Source organism: Hermetia illucens, chromosome 1 (assembly GCF_905115235.1).
Source record: "Hermetia illucens chromosome 1, iHerIll2.2.curated.20191125, whole genome shotgun sequence".
In the NCBI taxonomy this organism is placed as follows: domain Eukaryota; kingdom Metazoa; phylum Arthropoda; class Insecta; order Diptera; family Stratiomyidae; genus Hermetia; species Hermetia illucens.
This window is the reverse complement of record NC_051849.1, coordinates 82759042-82781507: the sequence shown is the minus strand read 5'-3', so window position 1 is coordinate 82781507 and position 22466 is coordinate 82759042. Positions and strand designations below refer to the sequence as shown.

Here is a 22466-nt window from a genome sequence, read left to right as displayed (position 1 = left end):
TGTAGTTCCGCCGTTCGGGCGGCGGAGCTGCGGCGGACGTGTCTTTCTAAGATTTTCCACCTCCGTGTAAGCACAGAAAAAAAAAAAAAGACTTAGACAGGAGTGCCAGCTTCGGTCGCTTCCTCCATAATTCAAGAAATATCCCATCTCAGTGGACATGCCTGACCCAAACTTAATCCTAAGCTTAAAAACCTGTTTCGGTATGCCGTCCAAGCCTGGAGCTTTGCTATCCCCTATTCTATAGATTTCCCATAGTTCATCTCTGGTGGTTGCGGAAATTGCTGTCGCATATAGCGGTTTCTTGAGGCTGTAAGTGCGCCTCTCTCGCGACTACCTGTTGAGCGCTCGAGCCTGAGCCTGTACCAAATATAATCGCCCGTTACCATGCTCATTAAATTTAAAGGAACATGGATTTCGATTTGAAATTTTTGCAAACAATTCTGGGATAACTAAGTTAACAACCTATGTAATAACAAAAAATCGATTCTGGAAACCTAATCAGTGTTATCGGAAGCGGAAAAATTATGATATTAAAAAATGTGGCAAAAAGGTAGGTAGGTAGTTCAAGCGAAAAGACAAGGTCTTCACCTCTGTTGTTGTTGTATTTTGTGTCATACCTGTTTATCATATATAGTGAAACGTGAATACCAATATTATTGGTACATTGCGAAAAATTAGTTCAGGAGAGATGAGGTTCAAGAGCACACATCTAAACACGTATGAAACGATACAGAAAAAGACCAAAACGTTTGTTCTCACGCAAAGAAAGCATAGAAAATCAACATAACCGGGTGCAATAAAAATATAAGCAAGCACAGCAAGAACAAGTCGGGAAACCGGAAGCTGGGCGCTTCAGGTATGAAAGGTTTGTTTGTTTCTTGTGTGAGTATATTTGAGTGTAGAACTATCCCATTTGAATATAGCCCATTATGTATATGCATTTGGCATGTCAGATTTAGTACTTCGGGTTGTAAATTTACACGGTAAGGCAACTTTGAGCTACTGTAATTTTGTTACTAATAGTATGACTTTGATCAAACTTGGAGATAATATGCTTCATATTATATTTTATACTACTACCAACTTTTATAACTCTGACATAAACTTAAGGGGGGTTTTACTCAATTTTCCAAAAAATACGGTAATAAACTATTATTAACTTAATTTGAACAGATATCGATATGGAGAGTATTTTGAGGCCTGGGTACCGTATAGAAGCAGCTTCACGATTTTTTTTCAGATTTTTCGGTTGAGTAGTTTCTGAGAATGGCTCCGTTAAAGAAATCATCACTTTGCACCCCTCCCACTTCCCGTCTTTTTAACAAATCTCAAAACTAATACCGGCTTCGAAAATTACTAATCGAGACCTTTCATTTGATACCCCACATGACTATATTTGGTGGAAAATTTTTAGACCCCCCTTTTACATGTATGGGGACCCCCCATAAATCTCAACGTAGGAGGATATTACTCACTGCATGTCTGGGGGTCCACAGTTCCCACCTTCTCACCAAATTCCGTGTCAATCGATATAGCCGTGTTTGAGAAAAGTGCCTGTGACAGACAGACAGACAGACAGACGGACAGACAGACAGACAGATATTGAACCGATTTTAATAAGGTTTTGTTTTACAAACAAAACCTTCAAAATCAATGAATTCGACTTTAACACCGATTAGTTACATTGGCACTGAATCCACCGGGCGGAATTTCCTTCCTAGCTTCCTACAATGCCTATCGAAAATAATTTTTTTTATGAGATATGCCTTATAGTCTGACTTATAGCACTGATGAAGGAAACAAATGGTTCTCGAAATATCGATATTTGCAAGATTAATAAATATTACTAGCGAATAGAGAAGGTAAGTCTTAATTATTTCAAATCATCCGTGTTGTCCAAAGTCGACCAAAAGGGCAAAACTATTCTAAAAACCTAAAGAAACGGCACCCGCAAATATTACAGCTCAACTGAAGTGCTCCATCGACACACGCTTACAAGCCTCTATGCGAGTCAGGCTCTGGAAAGTAGAGAATCGTTTTGAACACTACAATCCCCCTCACGTGATTGAAAAAATTTCACGTGTCCTTGAACCAATGCATGGAATCTGATATTATGTATGACAAAAGAAGTTTCCACTTGGGTTGTTGGAATATATCAAGTTTTAGAAAGAAAATATGAAATTATAAGCAAAAAATTTCACCATAGCAGCTTTATAGCAAAATCATATGGTATTTCAACAATTTTTTTTTGCTATTATACAATTCAAATTCGATTAACAATAAAACAAAAGTCAATAGAGCGTAGCACCTTCTTTGGCTCTTGTGGCAGCTCCAATACGTCAGGGCATTAGCCCATTTAATTTTGTTATGCTTTCTTATCTTATTTCATTACACCATATCTTCAAAATTGTTTCGTCCAGATTTTTTAAAATCGCAGACTGTTTTCTCAAACTTTTTTGCAAATAATGAGAGATTCATTTTTATTGGATTGGGATCTGAGATATTCCCGGGCCAAGCAAGAGACTTCATACCCAAATTTTCTTTGTATTTTGTACCTAGAAGATAGGAAATAAACACATTTCCATTAAAAAATTGAATTTGTAAACTTCGGGAAAAATGCTTACAACCCTGGCTCGATGACAAGGAGGATCATTTTGAAATATGACATGATGATAGTCCCCTAGAACCTCCTCTGTTGTAGGTAGCAGACCTGCATTAATAATCTCAATTCATATTATGGCAATCATGAGTGACCTCAAGAAAACTTTCGAACCAACTCCCGCCGATATGATATGATCACATACGGCAAATGTTTAATAATGCTGAGAGCCTTTGCAGCTCTGTATTGCCCGCCGTCTTTCCATCTCAATAACAATGTGCCATCCAAGTCAAACAATTTAACCCGTGTATCGGATCCGTGGAATCGATTTTTTTGGCATCAATAGTATCTAGATATAGTGTAGAATATATGAGCAAAGTGATTTTTTGATATTCGGAGTCGTTCGGAAATTATAGTGTAAAACATGTAATAAGTCTCATGCCAGATTTATGATGTCCGCAAACTAGGATAATTGCGATTCAAACACCAAAATTCACAAAAAAAAGTTTAACAAGGCACCAAAAATCTAGCTTTTAATATTTTTTAATAATCCTAGTTTGCCGACTGTAGTTAAGTCTGCACGTTAAAATGTCGTTTATTTTTTTTTTTCTTTAAGATGCTCGCAGCGCCTTCTAGCGTGCCAACAGAAAGACACCTTTTTTTGGAGATGGGTGTATAAATTGCTCTGTATTTCAATAGAAACTATGCTAGATATTAATAAATATATGGTGAAAAATTCGTATTTGTATCTTTATCCAGTTCTTCACCAAAACATTCTAAAGCGAAAAAACGGCCTTCACACGGGATGACTCCTTAAACCTAGCTTTTATCCGAGAAGATGAGTTTTTCAATTATCGACTGTCCAATTGGCGTCCTGCTGACACCTTAACAGTCAGCTAGACCACTTTTTTGCGTGAGCATTAGCTTTCTGGCATGACTTTAGGCCCATTTCATTGAAATCCGTTTGTGTCATAAAAACGCTGCACGTTTTCGGTAGAGATTTTACTAACTCCGCCGCACATAACCACCTTCAATTGTTCCCATCCCGTTGCGATAGAGCTTTCTTCCTCCCAGATTATTTTTTTTTCCACTCATGGCTGCCGCTTTTTCCACTTTTTTTCGAAGTTATTTACAGCGGGTATGGCTAGTTCCCATAATACGAGATATTTCTTTTTTGCTCGTATTTTTTTTTGAAAAGTGTAATTAATTTTCTCAAGAGGCACACTTTGGAACGAACCTGCCATTTTTAAGGTTTTGTGTAAAACAACACGCACTTTTGTCCAAAACGGCTAAACCGATCCAAACGAATTTCGGTGGACATATGGGAACTATGAAATCCCACGCATACAGTGACGATACATGTAAAGGGGGGGTGTACAATTTTTTTCACCGAATATAGTCATGTATGGTATTAAATGAAAGGTCTCGATTAGTATTTTCCGAAATTGGTATTCGTTTTCACGTGGATTGTAAAGTGTGCGAATAAGTAGTCAAAATGTGCACACTTAAAGGGAGACGGAACTGATTTTCGGAAACTACCCAAGAGATGTAAGCCTCAATATGTCCCACTTTGATATCTGCTCAAATAAGTTTATTAATAGTATATTACCAATTTTTAGAAATTGACTGAAAAAAACCCTTAAGTTCATCCTAGGAGTACTAAATTTTGCACTGGCATAGACGACATACACTTGCTAAGTTTCATGAGAATCCGGCTATTAGTGTCAAAGTTATAGCAGTTTAAACTTATCAATTTTATGCGAATTTACCGCCCCCTAAGCCATACAAATAAGATGCTGACGTCATAATTAATGAGAATAATTGACATTCGAGTTAAAAATTTAAATACCATTCCTGAAGAATCTACTTCTCCCCAGCGCTTTTTAAGTTTTTGTGTAAAACAAAACCTTATTAGAATCGAGACGGTGTCTGTCTGTCCGTCTGTCTTTTTTTTTTTTTGAGGAGGTATAAATCTTCAAAAGACACTGGCCTGGACACGCCAGCGTGTGGGATTTTTACCCACTAAAACCACCCCCGACTCCCCCCAAGCCCCGTGGAACCACCGTACGGTATTACATCACGGGGCGGAGTCAGCTGATTCTAGCTTGGTCCCCTTTCGTCTCTACGCGGCGTACGTAACCGCGCTTTTCTGGTCTCCTCTGCCTTTCGCAGTTTGCTATGGATAGTTACAACCATGTAGTTGATCGCATCCCAGTCTTCCTGGCATGTTAGCATTCTTCCATGTGAATGGAGGGTGCAAATTTTTTTTTCACAGACTGTAGCCATATGGGGTATCAAATGAAAGGTCTCAATTAGTACTTTCCGAAACTGGTTCAATATTTGATATTGGGTGAAACATAGGGGAGTGAGGGCTCAAAATATGACCCCCAAAATGTGTAACAAGTCTCGTTCTCAAAACCTATTCAACCGAAAAATCTGAAAAAAATCACAGTGGTGCATCTCTACGAAATCTAGGCCTAAAAATATATCCGGTTCCGATATCTCCACAAATAAAGGTAAAAATAGTATATTTCTACATTTTAGAAATTTATCCGACACCCCCCTTATATTCATCCCAGAAGTACAGTGGCATGCGTGTAATGAAGAACATAATGCACAGTTTGGTCAAGTTTGAAGAAAATCCAACTATTATTAACAAAGTTATAAGGGGTAAAACTTTACCATTTTTTGTGAATTTCGTGCACTCTACAACCTGCATGACGTCATCATCACATATCAATTCGTCAATAACAGAATGAAATGAGTTCTTATGAATTGGGTCGCAGAGAATTATTTTGTTTTAGTTTTTTAGTCATTTGTATATGAATATCAATTACTCCAACCAGACATAGTATATGCGTGCTAATGAACTTTGCGGGTAGTACCTAATTCTATTCAGATATAAGAAGTAAATTGGAAATATGGGTACTATCAATTTATATACGTGCATATATGTGTACAGTATTCGGAAATAGGCAGTTTGTTTGTTTAGGGTGAGCGTAATATCTATAGCTGTAATATGTACGTATGTCTCGTAGTTTGGAAAAATATGAAGGAATATGTTGGATTTGTAGCTATATACGGATAGAAAAATGTGCGTTGAAATTTCTTACATAAGATGAACACAAAACCTTTATACCCGAAGCGCGAGCTTCCGGTATTCCGACTTGTTTGTATCTATTGTAGGTTAAGTTCACATTTGCTAATAATATTAAGCGCGGAGTGTGAAGCGTGTGAGGTTGACTATTATCAATACAGTGCTTTTCATCAAATTATTTATTTAAATAGCTTTCTAAAAAATAGAGGGCAATGGAATTTTCAACTATGTGCACAAGGAACTGTCATGCACTCATCGCTCATCACATCTTCTCCTTTTTCTTCAGCCTTTGACCCGTTTACAAACGAGGTCAGCTCATCGTGATCGGTTTCGCCATTTTATTTTATGAAATGCCCGATCTGGATGTAATCGCGGAGCTTTTAAATTCCCAACCAGCATATCAACTCACCGATGTTTCGGCCGGCCTTTTCGTCGTTTACCATCGATTTCGACCAGACCAATCTTTGCAAGTGAATTCTCGTTAGCGCGAATTACGTGACCATACCATTGAAGACGCCTCTCTCGCAGTTTTTCCACGATCGATGTAATTCCATATCGATCGCGGATATCCTCATTTCAGATGTGATCAAAACGCAGCATCTTTGTCTCCATTGCCACAAGACGCTGTTCATTGTATTTTATAGTCGGCTAACACTCAGAACTATAAAGAGCGACAAGACGATAAATTTTAGATTTGAGACGTTTGTTGATACGTCGATCTCAAAGAACGCCACTTCATCCAGGTTGCGTTAATGGGTGAAGCAATTTTATTATGCAATTCTCCATTGGCTGATAATATTGACTCGAGATAATTAAATTGCTCAGTTCTGGGGAAGTCACTGCCGCTGACAGAACTGGGCGATTTGAATATCTCGGGTCAATGCTATCAACCAATGGAGAACTGCGTTATGCTCTTCACATAGAGAAACACAAAACCTTTTATACCTAAAGCGTCAAGCTTCCGATTTCCCGGCTTATTTATATTTCGCACAGAAAATTTATAATTTTAAACCGAAAATATTCCCAAACATAACTAAATATATACTAGGCTAACAAAAGTTAACGTACTTGATTGAGCAATGATTTAATATATTTTTTCACCAATAAGATACTTCGCAAAGCAATTTGGCAAAATTATCGAGTGGAAACTTTTTTGTCGTTGGGATACCACCCAACCAAATACGAGGGATATCTCGGGCACCTAGTGGGAAACCCACGAGGAGCTAAAATTAGAAAATAAAAAAGATCCACAACGGAGCACATCCTCAACTCATCTTTCCCACCCTTCCTTTACATCCTCAGACCAAAAAAATTAAGGATGCCTTTATGTAACAAATCTTTCCAACTAATAAAGTCAAAAACATGGTAGAATATGATCCACAAAATGTTTGCAATCCCAAGAAATTTTTACAAGAATTACGGCCCGCGTCACATCGGCAAATGCATGTTTGCAATCCATTAATTCAAAAGGATTGAATACATAAAAGTCAGCGAAAGAAAAGTTCTGTAGGATAGGGTTTCTGCCTATGGCGATAAATTAATGCCAACACTAGGGGAAAAAACTGCGTCGCAACAGTCCGTTAAAACTTAACTTCATGGTTGATTTGCTAAATACGGAAATCAAGCGAAATGCAAAAAGAATTATAAAAACACTCCCTGGAAAACCGAAAAAGGAATATAATTATATAAATGACATTAACAAATATTAACACGTTGAACGCCGACTTCTAATTTATCATATAATCGGTTGGAACGCGAGAATTTGTCGTCATTCTTGTCCCAACTATCAGGTTTCATATCGAAATGATGAATGAGGTTCATATCAAATGAAAACTTAATGAAGAAATATTATAGCTTCCAAATATGTGGAAACACTAGAACAACGTATGTTGGCGAATAAATTAGCATCACGAAAACGACAACAGTCACAAGCAATGGAATGAGATAAACGCTATCGCTTTTGCTACTTAATATTATATAAGCAGTGTCCTGTCTTTTGAGGGATAATTTTGCAACTCCACTTTGACGAATATATATGGCCTAATCAAAATATACGATTCCGATAAGCTGTAATTCGCAAGACATAACAACAGAATTAATTCACGTAACACTATCAACTTTCCCATCATTGTTAGCTTCGAAATCAAAACGCTTGTAAGTGCGTCATTTTCATCGAAATATCAGGATATCATGTTATGCCATATGACAAACCAATTCTAAAAACTACGAAGAAGGCACATGGAAGACGCCTAATTAACGAACTAACCAGCGATTGCAAAACAACAAGAAGGTAGGAATACAACAGAATTTTTCAAAAAGGAACAATGCTATTTCCTAGGATAGCAGCTTCTGAGAAAATACAATATGTCAATTCACAAATACACAATCCCTCTTAGGTGCAATTATCGAATTCAATTACTTTCACATTACATAATCAGAAAGTCCGATAATTGCAAGCTCATTATATCCAAACAACTACATTAAATGCATGTTCTTCTGTAACGTTGGAGCAATAATGGAAACAGCAGACATAAGAAATCAATTGTATAGCAATCCCATTAATTGGCCGATTTATAGGAATAAGTGAATAGTTGTGAGAGGGTACAACAAAGGACTAAGTAGATGAATAGTTGCAAATTAGATGTTGAATTACAACCATCATAATGAAGTCTAGACAATAAAATAAAATCATAAGGAGTTCACTTCTGAATGGTAAACTGTTTAATTCCGACGAAATAAACCATTTGTAAAGAATTTGCTCACCTGATTTCACCTAGGTCCAAATTGCTCTGCTCACCCAGTCGAACACTAACAATAGCTGAGTTGAAAATATTTTCATACAATTCATAGATTTGCAAATTGGCATTGTCAATTTTCATTAAATTATCATTAGAATCATAGAGTCGAATGATTGCTTCAATTGATTTTCCCTTTTCAACGCGATCAGGCATCACACACTGAATTGAACCAATCGAAACAACAGAGACGGTCAAATGAGCTGCTTCTGTCATCAAGCAACGATCAATCAATTCTAGTTGAACCTGAAATAAAAAAAAATCCTTAGTGAGGATGAAGGAAATGGGAAAAAACTTTTCTATAAAAGTACACTCACGTTTCCAATTTGATGCGGGAAAATGATAATTTCTCGTGATTTCGGGTCAAATTCTACGCTGATAATACCTGGCTCCGACAATTTAATTTCATAGAATCCACTGCCTGAATGTGAGAGTAGGTAAATTGTAATAAGAGGTTACTTTAAATCTTTTTAGATTTTAGATTTTTTGGTAACGATGAATGAAAATGGATTAGAAGGGATTGAAAGCATACGAAATTCGGATATGAAAACATTAAAATTGACTCAACCTGTAGGCCTCCTCCATTCTTCTTTATTTTTTATTTAGCCAGAATACTTGTATATCAAGGAATGGGATGCAATATGACAATTTGAGTCACAGGGTCGGTCGAGCATTACGAATAATATGAATTCCTTAGTTGCCACACGGTAATTACTCGACATATTTTCACCTACGCCTAATATATTAGTTTAATGAAGATGCTTGCCGGCTCGTGAGATTGGTTTTCTAAACTTTATACTGTTCTCTTAATTTTTAAATTAAATTTATTAGATTTGAGAATTTCTATTTCGAAACCGAATTCTTCCAGCCTTGTCTCCGCTCTATCGTGTTTTACCTTCAGATATATTTTATATATATCGTATAAATTTTTCTAGCTCTATAGGCTGGGGGGTAAGATCTATTTTGTATTTAAATTAATTGACGTCTAAATCCAGGTCCAACGTGTTTATCGGACATAACACCAGGCCTAGTTGTCCTTCCCCCTGACTTTTCGCTTTAAAATATTGTCTCATTGCGATTGACCATAGACAGCTTCAAATTTGTTACAGGTATATGAGATATTGTTCCACGGCAGACAGAAAATCCTGATCTTCCCTCCGTCGCCTTCGTCTGAAATCCAGTTGTCCTCATTCCTATATATGGTTGCCTTTTATCCCTTGGTGGGGTATAGGTGCGCCAACGTGCGGGTACCTGAATTGCGCTGGAGCCACCCACGACTTCCCGAGACGCCAGCACTTCTCATCTACTGTTCTGCACCAAGTACCCTTGGATTGGGAGAGTATACTCCACTCCATATGCCCGCAATACAATTGTCGCCTCTCCTTAATGTGTGATTTACCCACTGCCATCTCCACCTTCCAATCACAATGCACACAAGTGGCAGGCCTCTGCACCAACTAAGCTCTTCATTTGAGATAGTGCCAGGCTAGCGTGCTCCGCTGATATGACGCAGACAGGTATTCACGAAGGCTTGAAGCTTTTGAGTTACAGTTGGGTTCACTCTTCTTGTGCAACTCCCATATAGCAACACAGAAAGACCATTAGCACACACGATCTAAACTTGATCTTTGTGTTGAGATAATTGCATTTCCAAATTTTAGACAGGGCAGAAAACGTGAATTTAACGCTGCTAATGCATCGGGCAACATCCAGTTCGGTGCCACCGTCGGCAGAAACCACGCTTCCTATATTTTCAAGCTGATCGTCGCTTTCGATGATTTACCCATTAATGCAGACTGAGAACTTTGGTTTTATTAGTGTTTATCTTCAGTCCAACTCTACTTACCGCTCTTTCCAAATCCAGAACCATTTGGCCAAGGTCAATGACCCGGTGAGAGCGCAAACAGATGTCATGAGCGTAGTCAAGTTATTTGAGGAAAATGTCATAGTCCATTGAATTCATCCAAGGCAAGGTAGGATGAAGAACGTTACCGATAACAAGGAGATATAATATTGGGAACAGTATGCAACGCGACTCCACTCTGAACCTCAAATTCCTCCGAGATTTTACCTCGATGCAACACGTGACATCTTGCACCATCATATATCACTTTGATAACAGCTAGTTAATTTCTCCAGAACATCCCTCTTGCGTAGAGCACTCCAGATACACTCCCTGTTCACGATATTGAAAGTTTTTCTCGAAATCGATGAGGAGCAGGTGCAACGAAGATCTAAACTCTGCGCACTATTCCAAAAAGATCCGTAGAATAATTTTAGCCATTATCTTTGCAACGGCAAGGCGCACACAGATTCCCCTCCAATTGTGCCACTCAAAACGGGTGCGCTCTTTAGAATTTTAACGATCATCCCCTCCTTCAACTCTCTGGGAAAGGTTTCGGATTCCCGTACGAGTAACAAGCGACAAGTAACAGCAAACGAGGCGCGCTAAATGTTATCAGATTAACACTATATTTAGAAGCTGTGAATTGGAAATTATCCTTGAACAAATCACCATATTATTACTAGAGACCTAGCTGACGAGTCCCAAAATATGTCAGATTTCATAGTTGAGGTTTGTCCAGATACTTCACTTGTTATGAAATTCAAAAAGCGTTTTCCCAATCCATGAATAGGTGTACTCCTTCTTCGGCGCCAAAGTCTTAGTCGTTAATATATAAATTGCAGAATTTGAGATTTTGTAATTATGGGCAATTAATAATTCTTCTAATTTAGGTTGGATTTAGGTGCAAATTCTGCAGGTTAGTTCTTTTGTAACGGTAAATTGTTCCAATATATGAATCTGCCCTCTGAGTTGGGGTATAAGAATACACTCATTATTATATGCCGACTAGTGAGCTTTTTATTCCTCATATACCGGTATTTCGAAGACCAGTCGTCCTCTTCGTCAGTGAGTTTTTGTCTGAACTGCTTGTGGTAACTCACTGAGGAAGAGGACAACTGGTCCACGAAATACCGGTATATGAGAAATAAACAAGTCGGGAAACCGGAAGCTGGGCGCTTCAGGTATGAAAGATTTTGTTTTCTTCTTCTGTGAGTATATTTGGGTGAAGAACTATCCCATTTGTACGTAGCCCGTTATGTATATGCATTTAGCATGTCCGACTACCCACTTTAGTGTGACAATGATATTCAGTTGCAGTAAATTTACACGGTGAAGTCAACTTTGAACTCCTGCAACTTTGTTACTAATAGCATGATTTGGATTTGGGGATAATATGCTTCATATTATATTTTATACTACTACCAACTTTTATAACTCTGAGGTAAACTTAAGGGGGTTTTACTCAATTTTCTCAAAAATATGGTAATATACTATTATTAACTTAATTTGAACAGATACCGATATGGAGAGTATTTTGAGGCCTGGGCACCATATAGAGGCAGCTTCATGATTTTTTTTCAGATTTTTCGGTCGGGTAGTTTCTGAGAATGGGTCCGTTAAAGAAATCATCACTTTCCACCCCTCCCACTCCCCCCTTTATAACAAATCACAAAAAATTGTACACCCCCCTTTTACATGTATGGGGACCCCACCTAAATCTAACGTAGAAGGATATCACTCACTGCATGTCTGGGGGTACACAGGTCCCACCTTCTCACCAAATTTCGTGTCAATCGGTATAGCCGTTTCTGAGAAAAGTGCCTGTGACAGACAGTCAGACAGACAGACAGGTCGCGGAAAAATTGCAGCGGGCATGCGATGCCTCTAGCGCGTAGCACTTTCCGAAGTCGAAATCCCAATTTCTGGTGGAATTCAGAAATTGAGGAATGTCGGAAAAACTGCCTCAGAGCTAGGAGATGCTCCCAGCGCAGAAGAAATCAACCTGAATTCGTTGAGCTGCACATGCAATACAAGAACGCGAGGAAAAAATTGCAAGTAGCTATCACGAAGAGCAAATCCGAACATTTCAAGCGGATGTGTACCGAAGTTGATTCTGATCCATGGGGTGGCGCCTACAGATCTGTAATGTCATCACTGAAAGGCAAGCGCTCCCCACCGATTACCTGTCCAAAATTACTACAAAACATAGTGGACACTCTCTTCCCAAAGGATGTGAACTACACAAATCTGCTAAAGTTCATGTAAACCCCGACGAAACTCCTAAAGTGGTAGAAGAGGAAATTTTTGATGCAGCAAGGAAATTCGCTGAAAATAAGACGCCAGGGTCAGATGGAATCCCGAATATCGAACTGAAAGTGGCAGCCAGGTCAGCACCAGGTATGTTTGCCAAATTTTTTACGGCATGCCTTAGAGAAGGAAAATTCCCCGAGCAACGAAAGCTGCAAAAGTTAATACTTATTCCGAAGACAGGTAAACCATTGGGAGACCCCTCCACATATCGACCGATATGTTTAGTCAATATCATTGGTAAACTATTTGAACGAGTATTATACAACAGGCTGCTCGCTGTTGCGGAAAAGGAAGGAGGCCTATCCGACAAGCAATTCGGGTTTCGTAAGGGGAGATCAACCATCGATGCAATCAACATGGTGACTGGCCTGGCTCGCGCTGCAATACAAGATGACAAATGCTACGCAGTGGTGACACTCGATGTAAAAAATGTGTTCAACACTGCAAAGTGGACGAAAATCGTAGAAGCTCTAACCAAACTACAGACTCCAAAGTACATTGTACGCATCGTTGTTGCATTTCTTCTTGGAAAAAGATTATATTGCGACTCGGACGATGGAGAGAAATTATTCCCAATGACGTGCGGCGTACCACAGGAGTCTGTCTTAGGTCCCTTACTGTGGTTAATTATGTACAATGGAGTGCTGACACTACCCTTCCTAACAGCGTGGCAACTATTGGCTTTGCGGATGATATCGGGGTAACAATAGTGGCAAAACGCTTAGACGAGATCGAAATCTATGCAAATGAAGCGATATGGGAGATCAATTCCAGGTTGAAAAAGTCCGGTCTATCACTTGCTGAACATAAAACGGAACTAGTGCTAATCAGCAAAAGAAGGAAAGACAGGATCGTGAAAATTAAAGTTGGTGAAAAAACAATTTACTCCCAAGAGTCGCTTAAATATTTGGGAGTAATGATCGACAAAAGACTCCACTTTAAAAAACACATGGAGTGCCCTGCAACTAAAGCATCTTCCATTGCTGTAACGATCTCGAGGATACTACCGAACATTGGTGGACCAAGACAAAGTCGACGTCGGCTTATTTCAATGGTAGTTAGTTCCGTGCTACTCTACGCAGCTCCAGTTTGGGCAACCGTTCTGGAAAGCAAATCAAACTGCGGAAAACTAGGAACGGCGTATCGACTAAGTGCACTCCGAGTATGCAGTGCTCATCGAACGACATCAGGGGAAGCAGCATATGTACTGGCAGGGACAATCCCCATAGACATCTTGGCGGATGAAGGTCGGCGTCTCTACGACAAAATGTATGCAATCGGTGAGTCTACTCTTCGACGGCAACTAGCATGGCGGGAATCCATCCATCGTCTTGCAAACAGAACCTTAAAAACGAAGCACAAAACCGAAGAAATATTATAATTATACACCATTAAAAATTCTTCTGTTTTACATTAGATTTAGGTGGGGATTTTCGAGGATAGTTTTTTGTGATTTCTAAACTGATTGTACCTAACGTCAGTTATTTGATCTACGATGAGATTCGGATTCTCACGCATATACGTGTAAAATTGCCAAATGTGGCAAATTTAACGGTATTTTTCTTATTTAGGTGAGCGGGCCAAGAGCTGGCGAGCAAGCATATGTTGACGGGTGTCTAGGGAGAGTGATCCTTGGATGCTGGCAGACAAAATGATCAAAATTCAGTATTTTTTCGCATTTTTTGATAGCTTTCCCCATGGAGACCAAAATTGCTCTTTACCCATTTACCGCAGTTGTTGTGGCACTCTCCATCACTATGTAGGAACGCAGCACGCACTGATATTTTCTCCGTTTCACCTGTATTAATTAATGGTTATTCGCGACCGTGTCGCAAGCTTACTATAATATATGCGACCAGCAACTCATTCTTTTTCATATATTCAACATTCAACTTTAAGATGTTTCATTTCAGATCATACAGGGCATATTTTTATTCAAAACGTTCAGCCTTAAACACAAACGCAAAGTAATAGATTGCAACCAAAAATAATTTCTTGCTAATGCATGCATGATGGAGATATTTTCATGGGAGAACCGTTTCCCACCAAATAATTGGGCTGCTTTTATTTTCATTAGGTTCAATAACGTGGAATTTGGTAAATATTCTGTACACTTCAACAATCCTACTCTACTTTATTGCTGTTCAAAGTGTATCGTCTTTCCAATAATCTAAGATTATATCTTCTATCTTGAAGCCTGAAACTAAGCGGTAACTAAACCCTAAGTCAAAACATGATTAGCGTGCCAAGGACTGTCCACAACTAGTCTTGTCACGGTAAAAGAATGTGGAAATCTATGCCGGTGCTACTTACAATGGGCGTGATTTTACCCAGATGTTAACGACAATACTGCGCTCGGGCAAACCGCATCGCTAGGATTCTTCCAAAACCAATAGGTGACAATCTGCAGCCAAGAGTAAACCGAAGCAGCGACGATCCCATTTCGATAACTCAAATGGTAAGGGAAGGTTCACTCAGCAACCGTGAAGACTTCGTTTTGTATGATTTACCTCCATTAGATTATTTTCTCTGAGGATATGTAAAATGGCACGCCTACATAGATAAACAATTGAATACTTACAGCACGACATGACACGTTATCGCCGTAATTCAGCCTGATTTACTGCAAAAAAGTGTGTGAAAACTAGACCTCCAGATTACGCCATGTACGCGCCAGTCGTGGCGGCGAAATATACAACCCTGCACGCAACTAGAGATTTTTTGAGGTCACCAAAAAATTGTTTACCTAGTGTCCGTAGCATGGCTCTAGTTAGAGCTGAGTAATCGCAAAGGAAGCGCCTGTGCAAATCGCCGCAATCATGTACCATTCTCACACGATTGGTCCAAAAGCTCGCGATTGGGTTGTGCGGCGTACTTTGGCTAAGATTACTTTAGGCGCAGGTGGTGATGCTTTACCATCTGAAGTCAGCGGTTGTTAAGCAATGCGAATAAATTCGAACGGCGGCACGGCAACTGTGCCACCCGAGGAACTATCAAGAGCAGAGACTATTGAGTCCGTCGTTCTCATCTCCCTCTATGCTCCTATGACCGAGAACCCAGAGAAAGTCACTTCAAGCTTGCCGCCCAGACTATTTAGCGCGTTCCTGCTTTGTTCAACTATCCTGGTGAATGTTGCCACTGGATACAACACTGTAAGTCAGAATGATATTACGCTTAGGGCTCGGATCATGCACGAGCTATTCGCAGACGTCCACATGCGGTTCTCTGAATCCTATTAAGTTTAATTCTATTGTATTTCTTGCTCAACGCCTGCCACTACACAATAAAACCATACGTTATGATGGGAGGAACCACGACAGTGTACATTCAGAGAAATATCCTCGTCCGAAAACCTCATTTCCTTAAAAGGTTCTCTTGCAGGCGTAGAAGACTACGCACAGAGGCCTTTTTAACCTTCAGTTCAATGCTTCCTTGCGTACGTATCCGAAAGAAATACAGCTTGGGTAAATCTATACAAACCACGGCATAATCCTCTCTTGTTGTTTCTGGAGCATTGTGCAGTCTACGTCCGGAGATTTATAGGCGGTGAAACTGTTTATGACCCAGATGATTTTATCCTCAGCATTCACCGTTTTGATAATTCCACACGACTGGGACTCCAAGCAAAGTTCTGATTCACAGTACCCCTCGCTGTTGGGATGTACATGGGGACTAGCAATCCAGCGTTTCACCTCCTATGTTCTCTCCTATGTTCTTTGACCAAAATCTTATTGACTCTTGCAGACTCACTAGGGCAGTCCTTACCAATATTTGAACTTGTAACAGATATTAAGACCTCCCTGGTCAGTCTCCTGAGATTGGACCAATCTTCATTCAACCAAGATGTCAATGTCTTGCCACTGCATTTTTCATTGTTTTATTTCAATTTAAAGTTCTTCGCCTCCAAAAACCTCACCCTTTACAATCTTGACTAAAGCGGTTATTGCTTACTCATTTGGGATGCATGAATATAATGAGATTTCCCAAACAGTTCAAGAAGATCAATCTTCCACCACAAAAAAAATCCGATCTAGTTCTTACTAAGGAACTCATGACTTCCTGGTCTGGGGCCCGACCTACGACATCAGATCATCTCAAACCGGGCCGGCCGGGTTTCCTTTTTCTACCATCAGCTCGATCATCATCACCCAATAGAAATAGACTCTGTTAGTTTATGACAACCATGCTCGGATCTCGTCATAATAGCTATTTGTTATCGGTTGTGCCTTTCGTCTATAGATAGGAGAAATGTTTAACGGTTCCAAAATCTGGATGAAGGCAGTTTGTACAGCTCAGACTCTTCTTCCCATTATCAATATCGTCAATATAGACTAGCAGTTGAGTGGACTTGAAGTGGATAGTGTCTTATATCAGCATCGCTGATCTTTTTTTTCAAAAGCAGATTAAAAAGGGTGGATACTTTTATCTGGCCTGGCGAAATGCACAATGATCTTCCACTGCCGTGTACAAGTTTACCTTGGCTTTGCTATTATTGGCAGCCTTGAAATAGATGACGACATTGGTGCAGCTAATAACCACATTCCTACAGTTTATCCATCGATTTTCGCCGAGAGAAAATCGGATACGTGGCTGATTTGGTTTGGGCAATATGTGCGTACAGAACAATTCGCCTGCACTGCGTGATATCCCTTTTTATAAGTATGGGGAAGATAATACCACCTTCTTAATCATCAGATATTGTTCACTTGTCCCAGACCTTGAGAATAAATTGTTTACCTTTGCTGCTGAAAATTGATAGCAACTTGGGCACGATTTAATAATTTCATGGATGCCGTACAAGTAGAAATACCACCAATACCTATATTACATATTGAGAAATAAGTTTTTCTGAATAAATTGAGATTCAGTCAATTAAACTGAAACTCAATCTGTGTGGACGGCCTATACTCTACTAAGGAACACTAATTAAAAAAATGTAACGTGAATTTTTAAAAAAAATAATAGACGGAACTGATGAATATAGAAAGCAGTAGTTCACCATTTACCTTGTGCAATTGAGACCCTTTCTGGCTTGTTTCTTCCCAAAAATATCGAAATTGAATCACGATCCAATAAAGTGCTATTGACAGCCATAAACTTGATTTCATTTTCAATAACAGGCTGAACAATGCTACCATCCTTGAGCTGGAATTAAATTAAAAAAAACATTATGCGACAACGAGACAAAACTATTTATCGAGTTTTTGAGTCGATAATGAAGCATTCTGCCCTCAAAAGGATATGAAATATTGAGTGTTCATACACAAGAACTGAATCAATTATTAGGTTCTGGCTTCCTCGATCAGACTTCTGATCGAAAACGTCAACTATCTGCTTACCTTCTCGATTCCAAAGAACGGCTTTTCCGGCGTGATGCTAAAGCTCTTCAATAAAGGCAAATCATACTTCGTGACCGATGCTTTCACTTTAAAACTGGCTGTCACATCCCCAATCGCTGTGACCAAAAAGTCTCTAGCTGGAACACGGATACCTTCAATAAACTCCTCCTCCGTTTGTCGATAATGTATGGCATTCGTATGATAAGCCTCATTGCCTTGGGCGAATTCCCACTCAATAACCAAAGAAGAAATGTTCATAAGCTTGCGATTTTTCGAATCTAAAACTTCAATTTCAATATCCAGATTTTCAGCCCGATTCTTAACGTGCATCAACGAATTTTTCATCTCAATCGGACAGCTTTGTCGCAGAATCTCCGTTGTATAAAGATTAATAAATCTTGGTTTGACGCAGTAGATTTTTGTTACGTACTTCGAATAGAATGGTTCAAAGCTCTGTTTTGGAATGGAATTGAACATCTCTAAGTCCAAGACTGTTTCTCCAACTTTTCGGCACAGAATGTTATATGCAAGAAGCGATTTTGATGTATCACTTTCGATTTTTGTTATATCCACGATTTGTTTATCAAAATCAACTCGATTCTGTAGCTCCGCCTCAATATTGAATAATTTCTGGGGACCATTATTGTAAATTACATTTCGCGATGATCCGATGGGAAGAATCACTTCGTTGAGTACAGGATCCAAGATTGTGAGCTTTTCAAACACGACCAGAGTCGCTTCATCTCTCAATACCTTGTCCATGAACTTATATGAAATTTTCAATTGAGTTGTACCCAAGCTCGTACCTTTCAGATATAATATCGTACAAGCATCTTTCGCTAGTTCCCCTTCGATCGGTTCTTTCTTTGTATCCAACTGGAATATTTGGCTCGAAAATTCCAAATCAAATTGCAAATTATCGCAGTTCGTGAACGGGACATATGAAGAATTCACAAACGAGTACAAGGACAAATGTATTTTCACATAATCTCGAAGAGCTGTCTCAAAGTTATATTTTTTGATACTGAGTTTCACCGGCGGAAGGAAAAATACTTCTGCAGTTCGTACGATTTTTGTGTTACGAGCTAATGCCACCCGAACCGTTGTATGTTTTGTAACGATATTTTTATCTTCATCCAATAAATACTCGGTGGGAATTTCCGTGTTGGGATCAATACGTGTCTCAGCAATACCACTTTGTGATATTGAAATAAGTTTTGAGTTTTGCGATGACCAAACGTAGGACTCATCGCCTCCTGTAGCTATAAATCGAATTCGTTGACGCCTTGAGTTGCTAGGATCGAACGGTAAAACAACTCGTCTAGGAGTAAGAGTCAGTTCTTTATAGATTTGGAGTTCTGCCTTTGCAGTTAACTGTTTAAACAAAAGCGTTAATAATAATACAGTATAATTGCGGAGGATAAATTACTTTCTCAAAGCTTCCTAACACCGGCGTAGAGCCATGGCGTACTGCCTCACCATAGATTCGACTTCCATTTTGACTTTTCTGAAGAACGTAAAACAAAGATTCTTGGAACGTGGACTCAACATTGTATCGCGGTCCAAGATAAATTTTCTGATCGTCACTGCAAACAAATTCAAAATAAAGTCTCCATTTTCCAGCGGATATCGTAACGGTGAAACTTACTGCGTGTACAAGTCGATAGCAATTTCATGTTTCTCCCCTTCGATAGTAACCCAGTTATAATGCGGTAATAGATTAATTGTGATTTTACTAGCAGTTGAAACAGTTATGGTCGCTCTCGGGGCAGAGGATTTGAGGGACTCTCCATCCTGATTAAACCCACCATCCGAAGGTACATTTCTGTCACGCAATCTCACCACACTACGACCCAGACGTAAGCCGGTAGCCTTGTTTCCTGTGATTTCGGCAATGCGCTCGTCCTCAATCTCTAGATAGTACTGACTATTGAGGGTTATTTCATGAAGTTTTCCTTGTTTTAACTAAAAATATAAAATTCTCAGGGATAAATGGACAACTAAAAGAAAATATTGACTTACCTGTAATATCCTAAAGTTTATAGTGTCACCCATAAGGATATGCGCATCTGTTGGGTCCAGAATGATGTTGGCTAAAACCATTATGTTGACTTCAATTGTGGGGACATGAGAGTATTCTGGATAAGGCATACGAACTGTCACCTTGAAAAGAACGTTAATGCTTAATTATGATCAAACACCATCCTAAGAGAATAATAAAAGCAGCGAAAAAGTGAAAGGGAAGAGTGGAAGGGAAGAAGAACGAACAGCAGATATTTTTATAGGTACATTAAGTAAAAATCATAGACGACCGTTGCAAACCTATAAATGAGACATACCAACGTGCCGTCATTGACCGTTTCTGGAAATATTTCCCCGTCAAAGGTCACTAATCCTAAATTATTCTGCACTTGTGGCTCTACGCTTAGAGACTGTCATCGCATTCCACTTAACTACGCCGCCAGCGAAAAAATGCCATCCTTTTTTACTACGTGGCTTATTCTTATTTGCACTTCCTGATTAAGGCGCGAACGGATAACTCATATAGCGAGATAGTCCACTGATCACTGGTCCTAGACAAAACCTTCCACCTTCCGCGATCTACATCCACCTAACAGTATATCGACAATGTTGATGTTGTTAAAGTCACCGCATTTCCGAAGTAGCGGAAATGGAATTAGCGGATTTTATGTATCGAAGGATATCAAACTCGATATCGCTGTCGCGTCTTTGTATAAGGCTAGCACTTCCTAAAAAATGGCCTGCACACAAATGCAGTTACTCACTTAACATCAATGCCATCAAACAGAGTAAAGGCGCTGGGCTCGCAGAGTTATTTATCGTTGCACCTGCGGTTTTTTCGGATTGGCTACTTCGAAAGTTTGATCGACAGCAGTTTGGTTTCCGCTCTCCATCCTCCTCCATTGACCACATCAACACCCTACAAATCATCTTGAAGCTATCTAAATTAATGAACAAAGCATCGAGAGCGTCGATCAATTTGTATATCTAGGATCCGTGGTTTCTGCACACGGTGGCACCGAACTGGATGTTGCCCGACAAATTAACAGTGCTAGATCTGTTTCGTTTCCTCGTCCAAAGTCTGGAAATGCAGTTATTTCAACTCCAAAATCAAGTTGAGACTGTTCTGTACTAGTGTTTTGTCTGTGTTACTATATGAGAGTAGCACATGGAGTGACCACCACTGCCACTCGAATGCTCCAGTCTGCGTCGTATCTTCGGAGTACGCTGGCCTGATACTGTTACTAGTATACAACTTGTTCGGTGCGCAGGATACCCCTACGCGATGTGATCGTAGGACGGAGGTGGCAGTGGATAGGTCACGCATTAAGGAGGGGCGATAATTGCATTGCTGGCTACGCCTTGCAGTAGAATCGAGAGTAGCCCTTAAAGCACTTGGCGCAGAGCAGTATAGAACAGCACTGAATGGAATGGAATGTGTACAGTATGCTGGAAATCACTGAACAAAGGGCCTGTCACAAGGTCAGTCTAGTTTAAACTAACAGTAATTCAGGAGTTGTCGGAATATATGTAGGAAAAGCTGTGCTGGCATTGGCTTCGAAAAGGACTCTCTGATAGTTACCTTCGCTTACCCTGCCTCCGAGCACTCAGACCGTAGTCCCGCCCCCATCTAATGAAATACCCCAGATTCCTTTACGTATCGCAGGTTTTCTATTATAGATGTGATACTACCCACTGCAACTGGAGTATATCAGCACAAAATAGCTGATGTTTGATCTACCCTATCTAGACGAAGGTTCCACTCGCTGATTACAGGACGGATGATACATATCATCTTTTAGGATTCCTACTCTGAAAAATTAAAATTAGTAAATGCTATTGTCATTCCATTTGTTGATTTTTAGGGTCATCAAAGGACTGCTCAACGCCTTTAGGACTGCAGATGTGGGTGATGCTCATACAATCGCTTTTGAATCACCAAGGTCGCCGCTCTTAGAATAGCATATAGTTCAACCTGAAAGACCATTGCAATTGCTTCAAGTAATTGCATTCGTTTTTATTCGAAAAGAACCGTGTTTTGTTTTTGAGCTTTCGGTGTCGGAAATTTTTGGTTCGTCCCAGAATGCATCTGGAATGCTCTACGCATGATGGGCATTTCATAATACATAACTATTATCAAAGCGACATACCACCGCGCAAAATACCAGGCTGCATCGAGTAAAGTCTCAGAGGCATTTGAAGTCCGTCGCAGTCGCATTTTGTCACTGATACATTCTCTTATTTTTTGGTGACGTTCTTCGTTTTGCCTTTTTCGGAGGATTTGAAGAGGTTCAATTTAGCATCTCTCCTTACATACTTCGACTCCCTATGGAGAAGGAGACAAGCAACTCAACTGAAGGTAAGCATGAACCAAACCAAGGCTCCCAGCTTCGCTGGTCATGCTATTCTTCCAATCTGCAATGATGAGCACAATATTGAAGACATCGAACAATTTGTA

General features: G+C 39.6%; 1 protein-coding gene across 2 annotated transcripts in view; it reads right to left on the bottom strand.

The window, feature by feature from the left end:
• The window catches only part of LOC119661259 (nuclear pore membrane glycoprotein 210), a 165977-nt gene that overhangs the window by 134614 nt on the left and 8897 nt on the right, over positions 1–22466 (bottom strand). For both annotated transcript variants that reach the window (XM_038070512.1, XM_038070511.1), the window contains exons 3-9: positions 20009–20149; positions 19635–19951; positions 19416–19572; positions 17987–19360; positions 17654–17792; positions 8809–8912; positions 8460–8737 (exon numbers count right to left, since the gene is read on the bottom strand). In XM_038070512.1, coding sequence (XP_037926440.1) covers positions 8460–8737; positions 8809–8912; positions 17654–17792; positions 17987–19360; positions 19416–19572; positions 19635–19951; positions 20009–20149 — 2510 coding nt within the window. The remainder of the gene's footprint in view (positions 1–8459; positions 8738–8808; positions 8913–17653; positions 17793–17986; positions 19361–19415; positions 19573–19634; positions 19952–20008; positions 20150–22466) is intronic.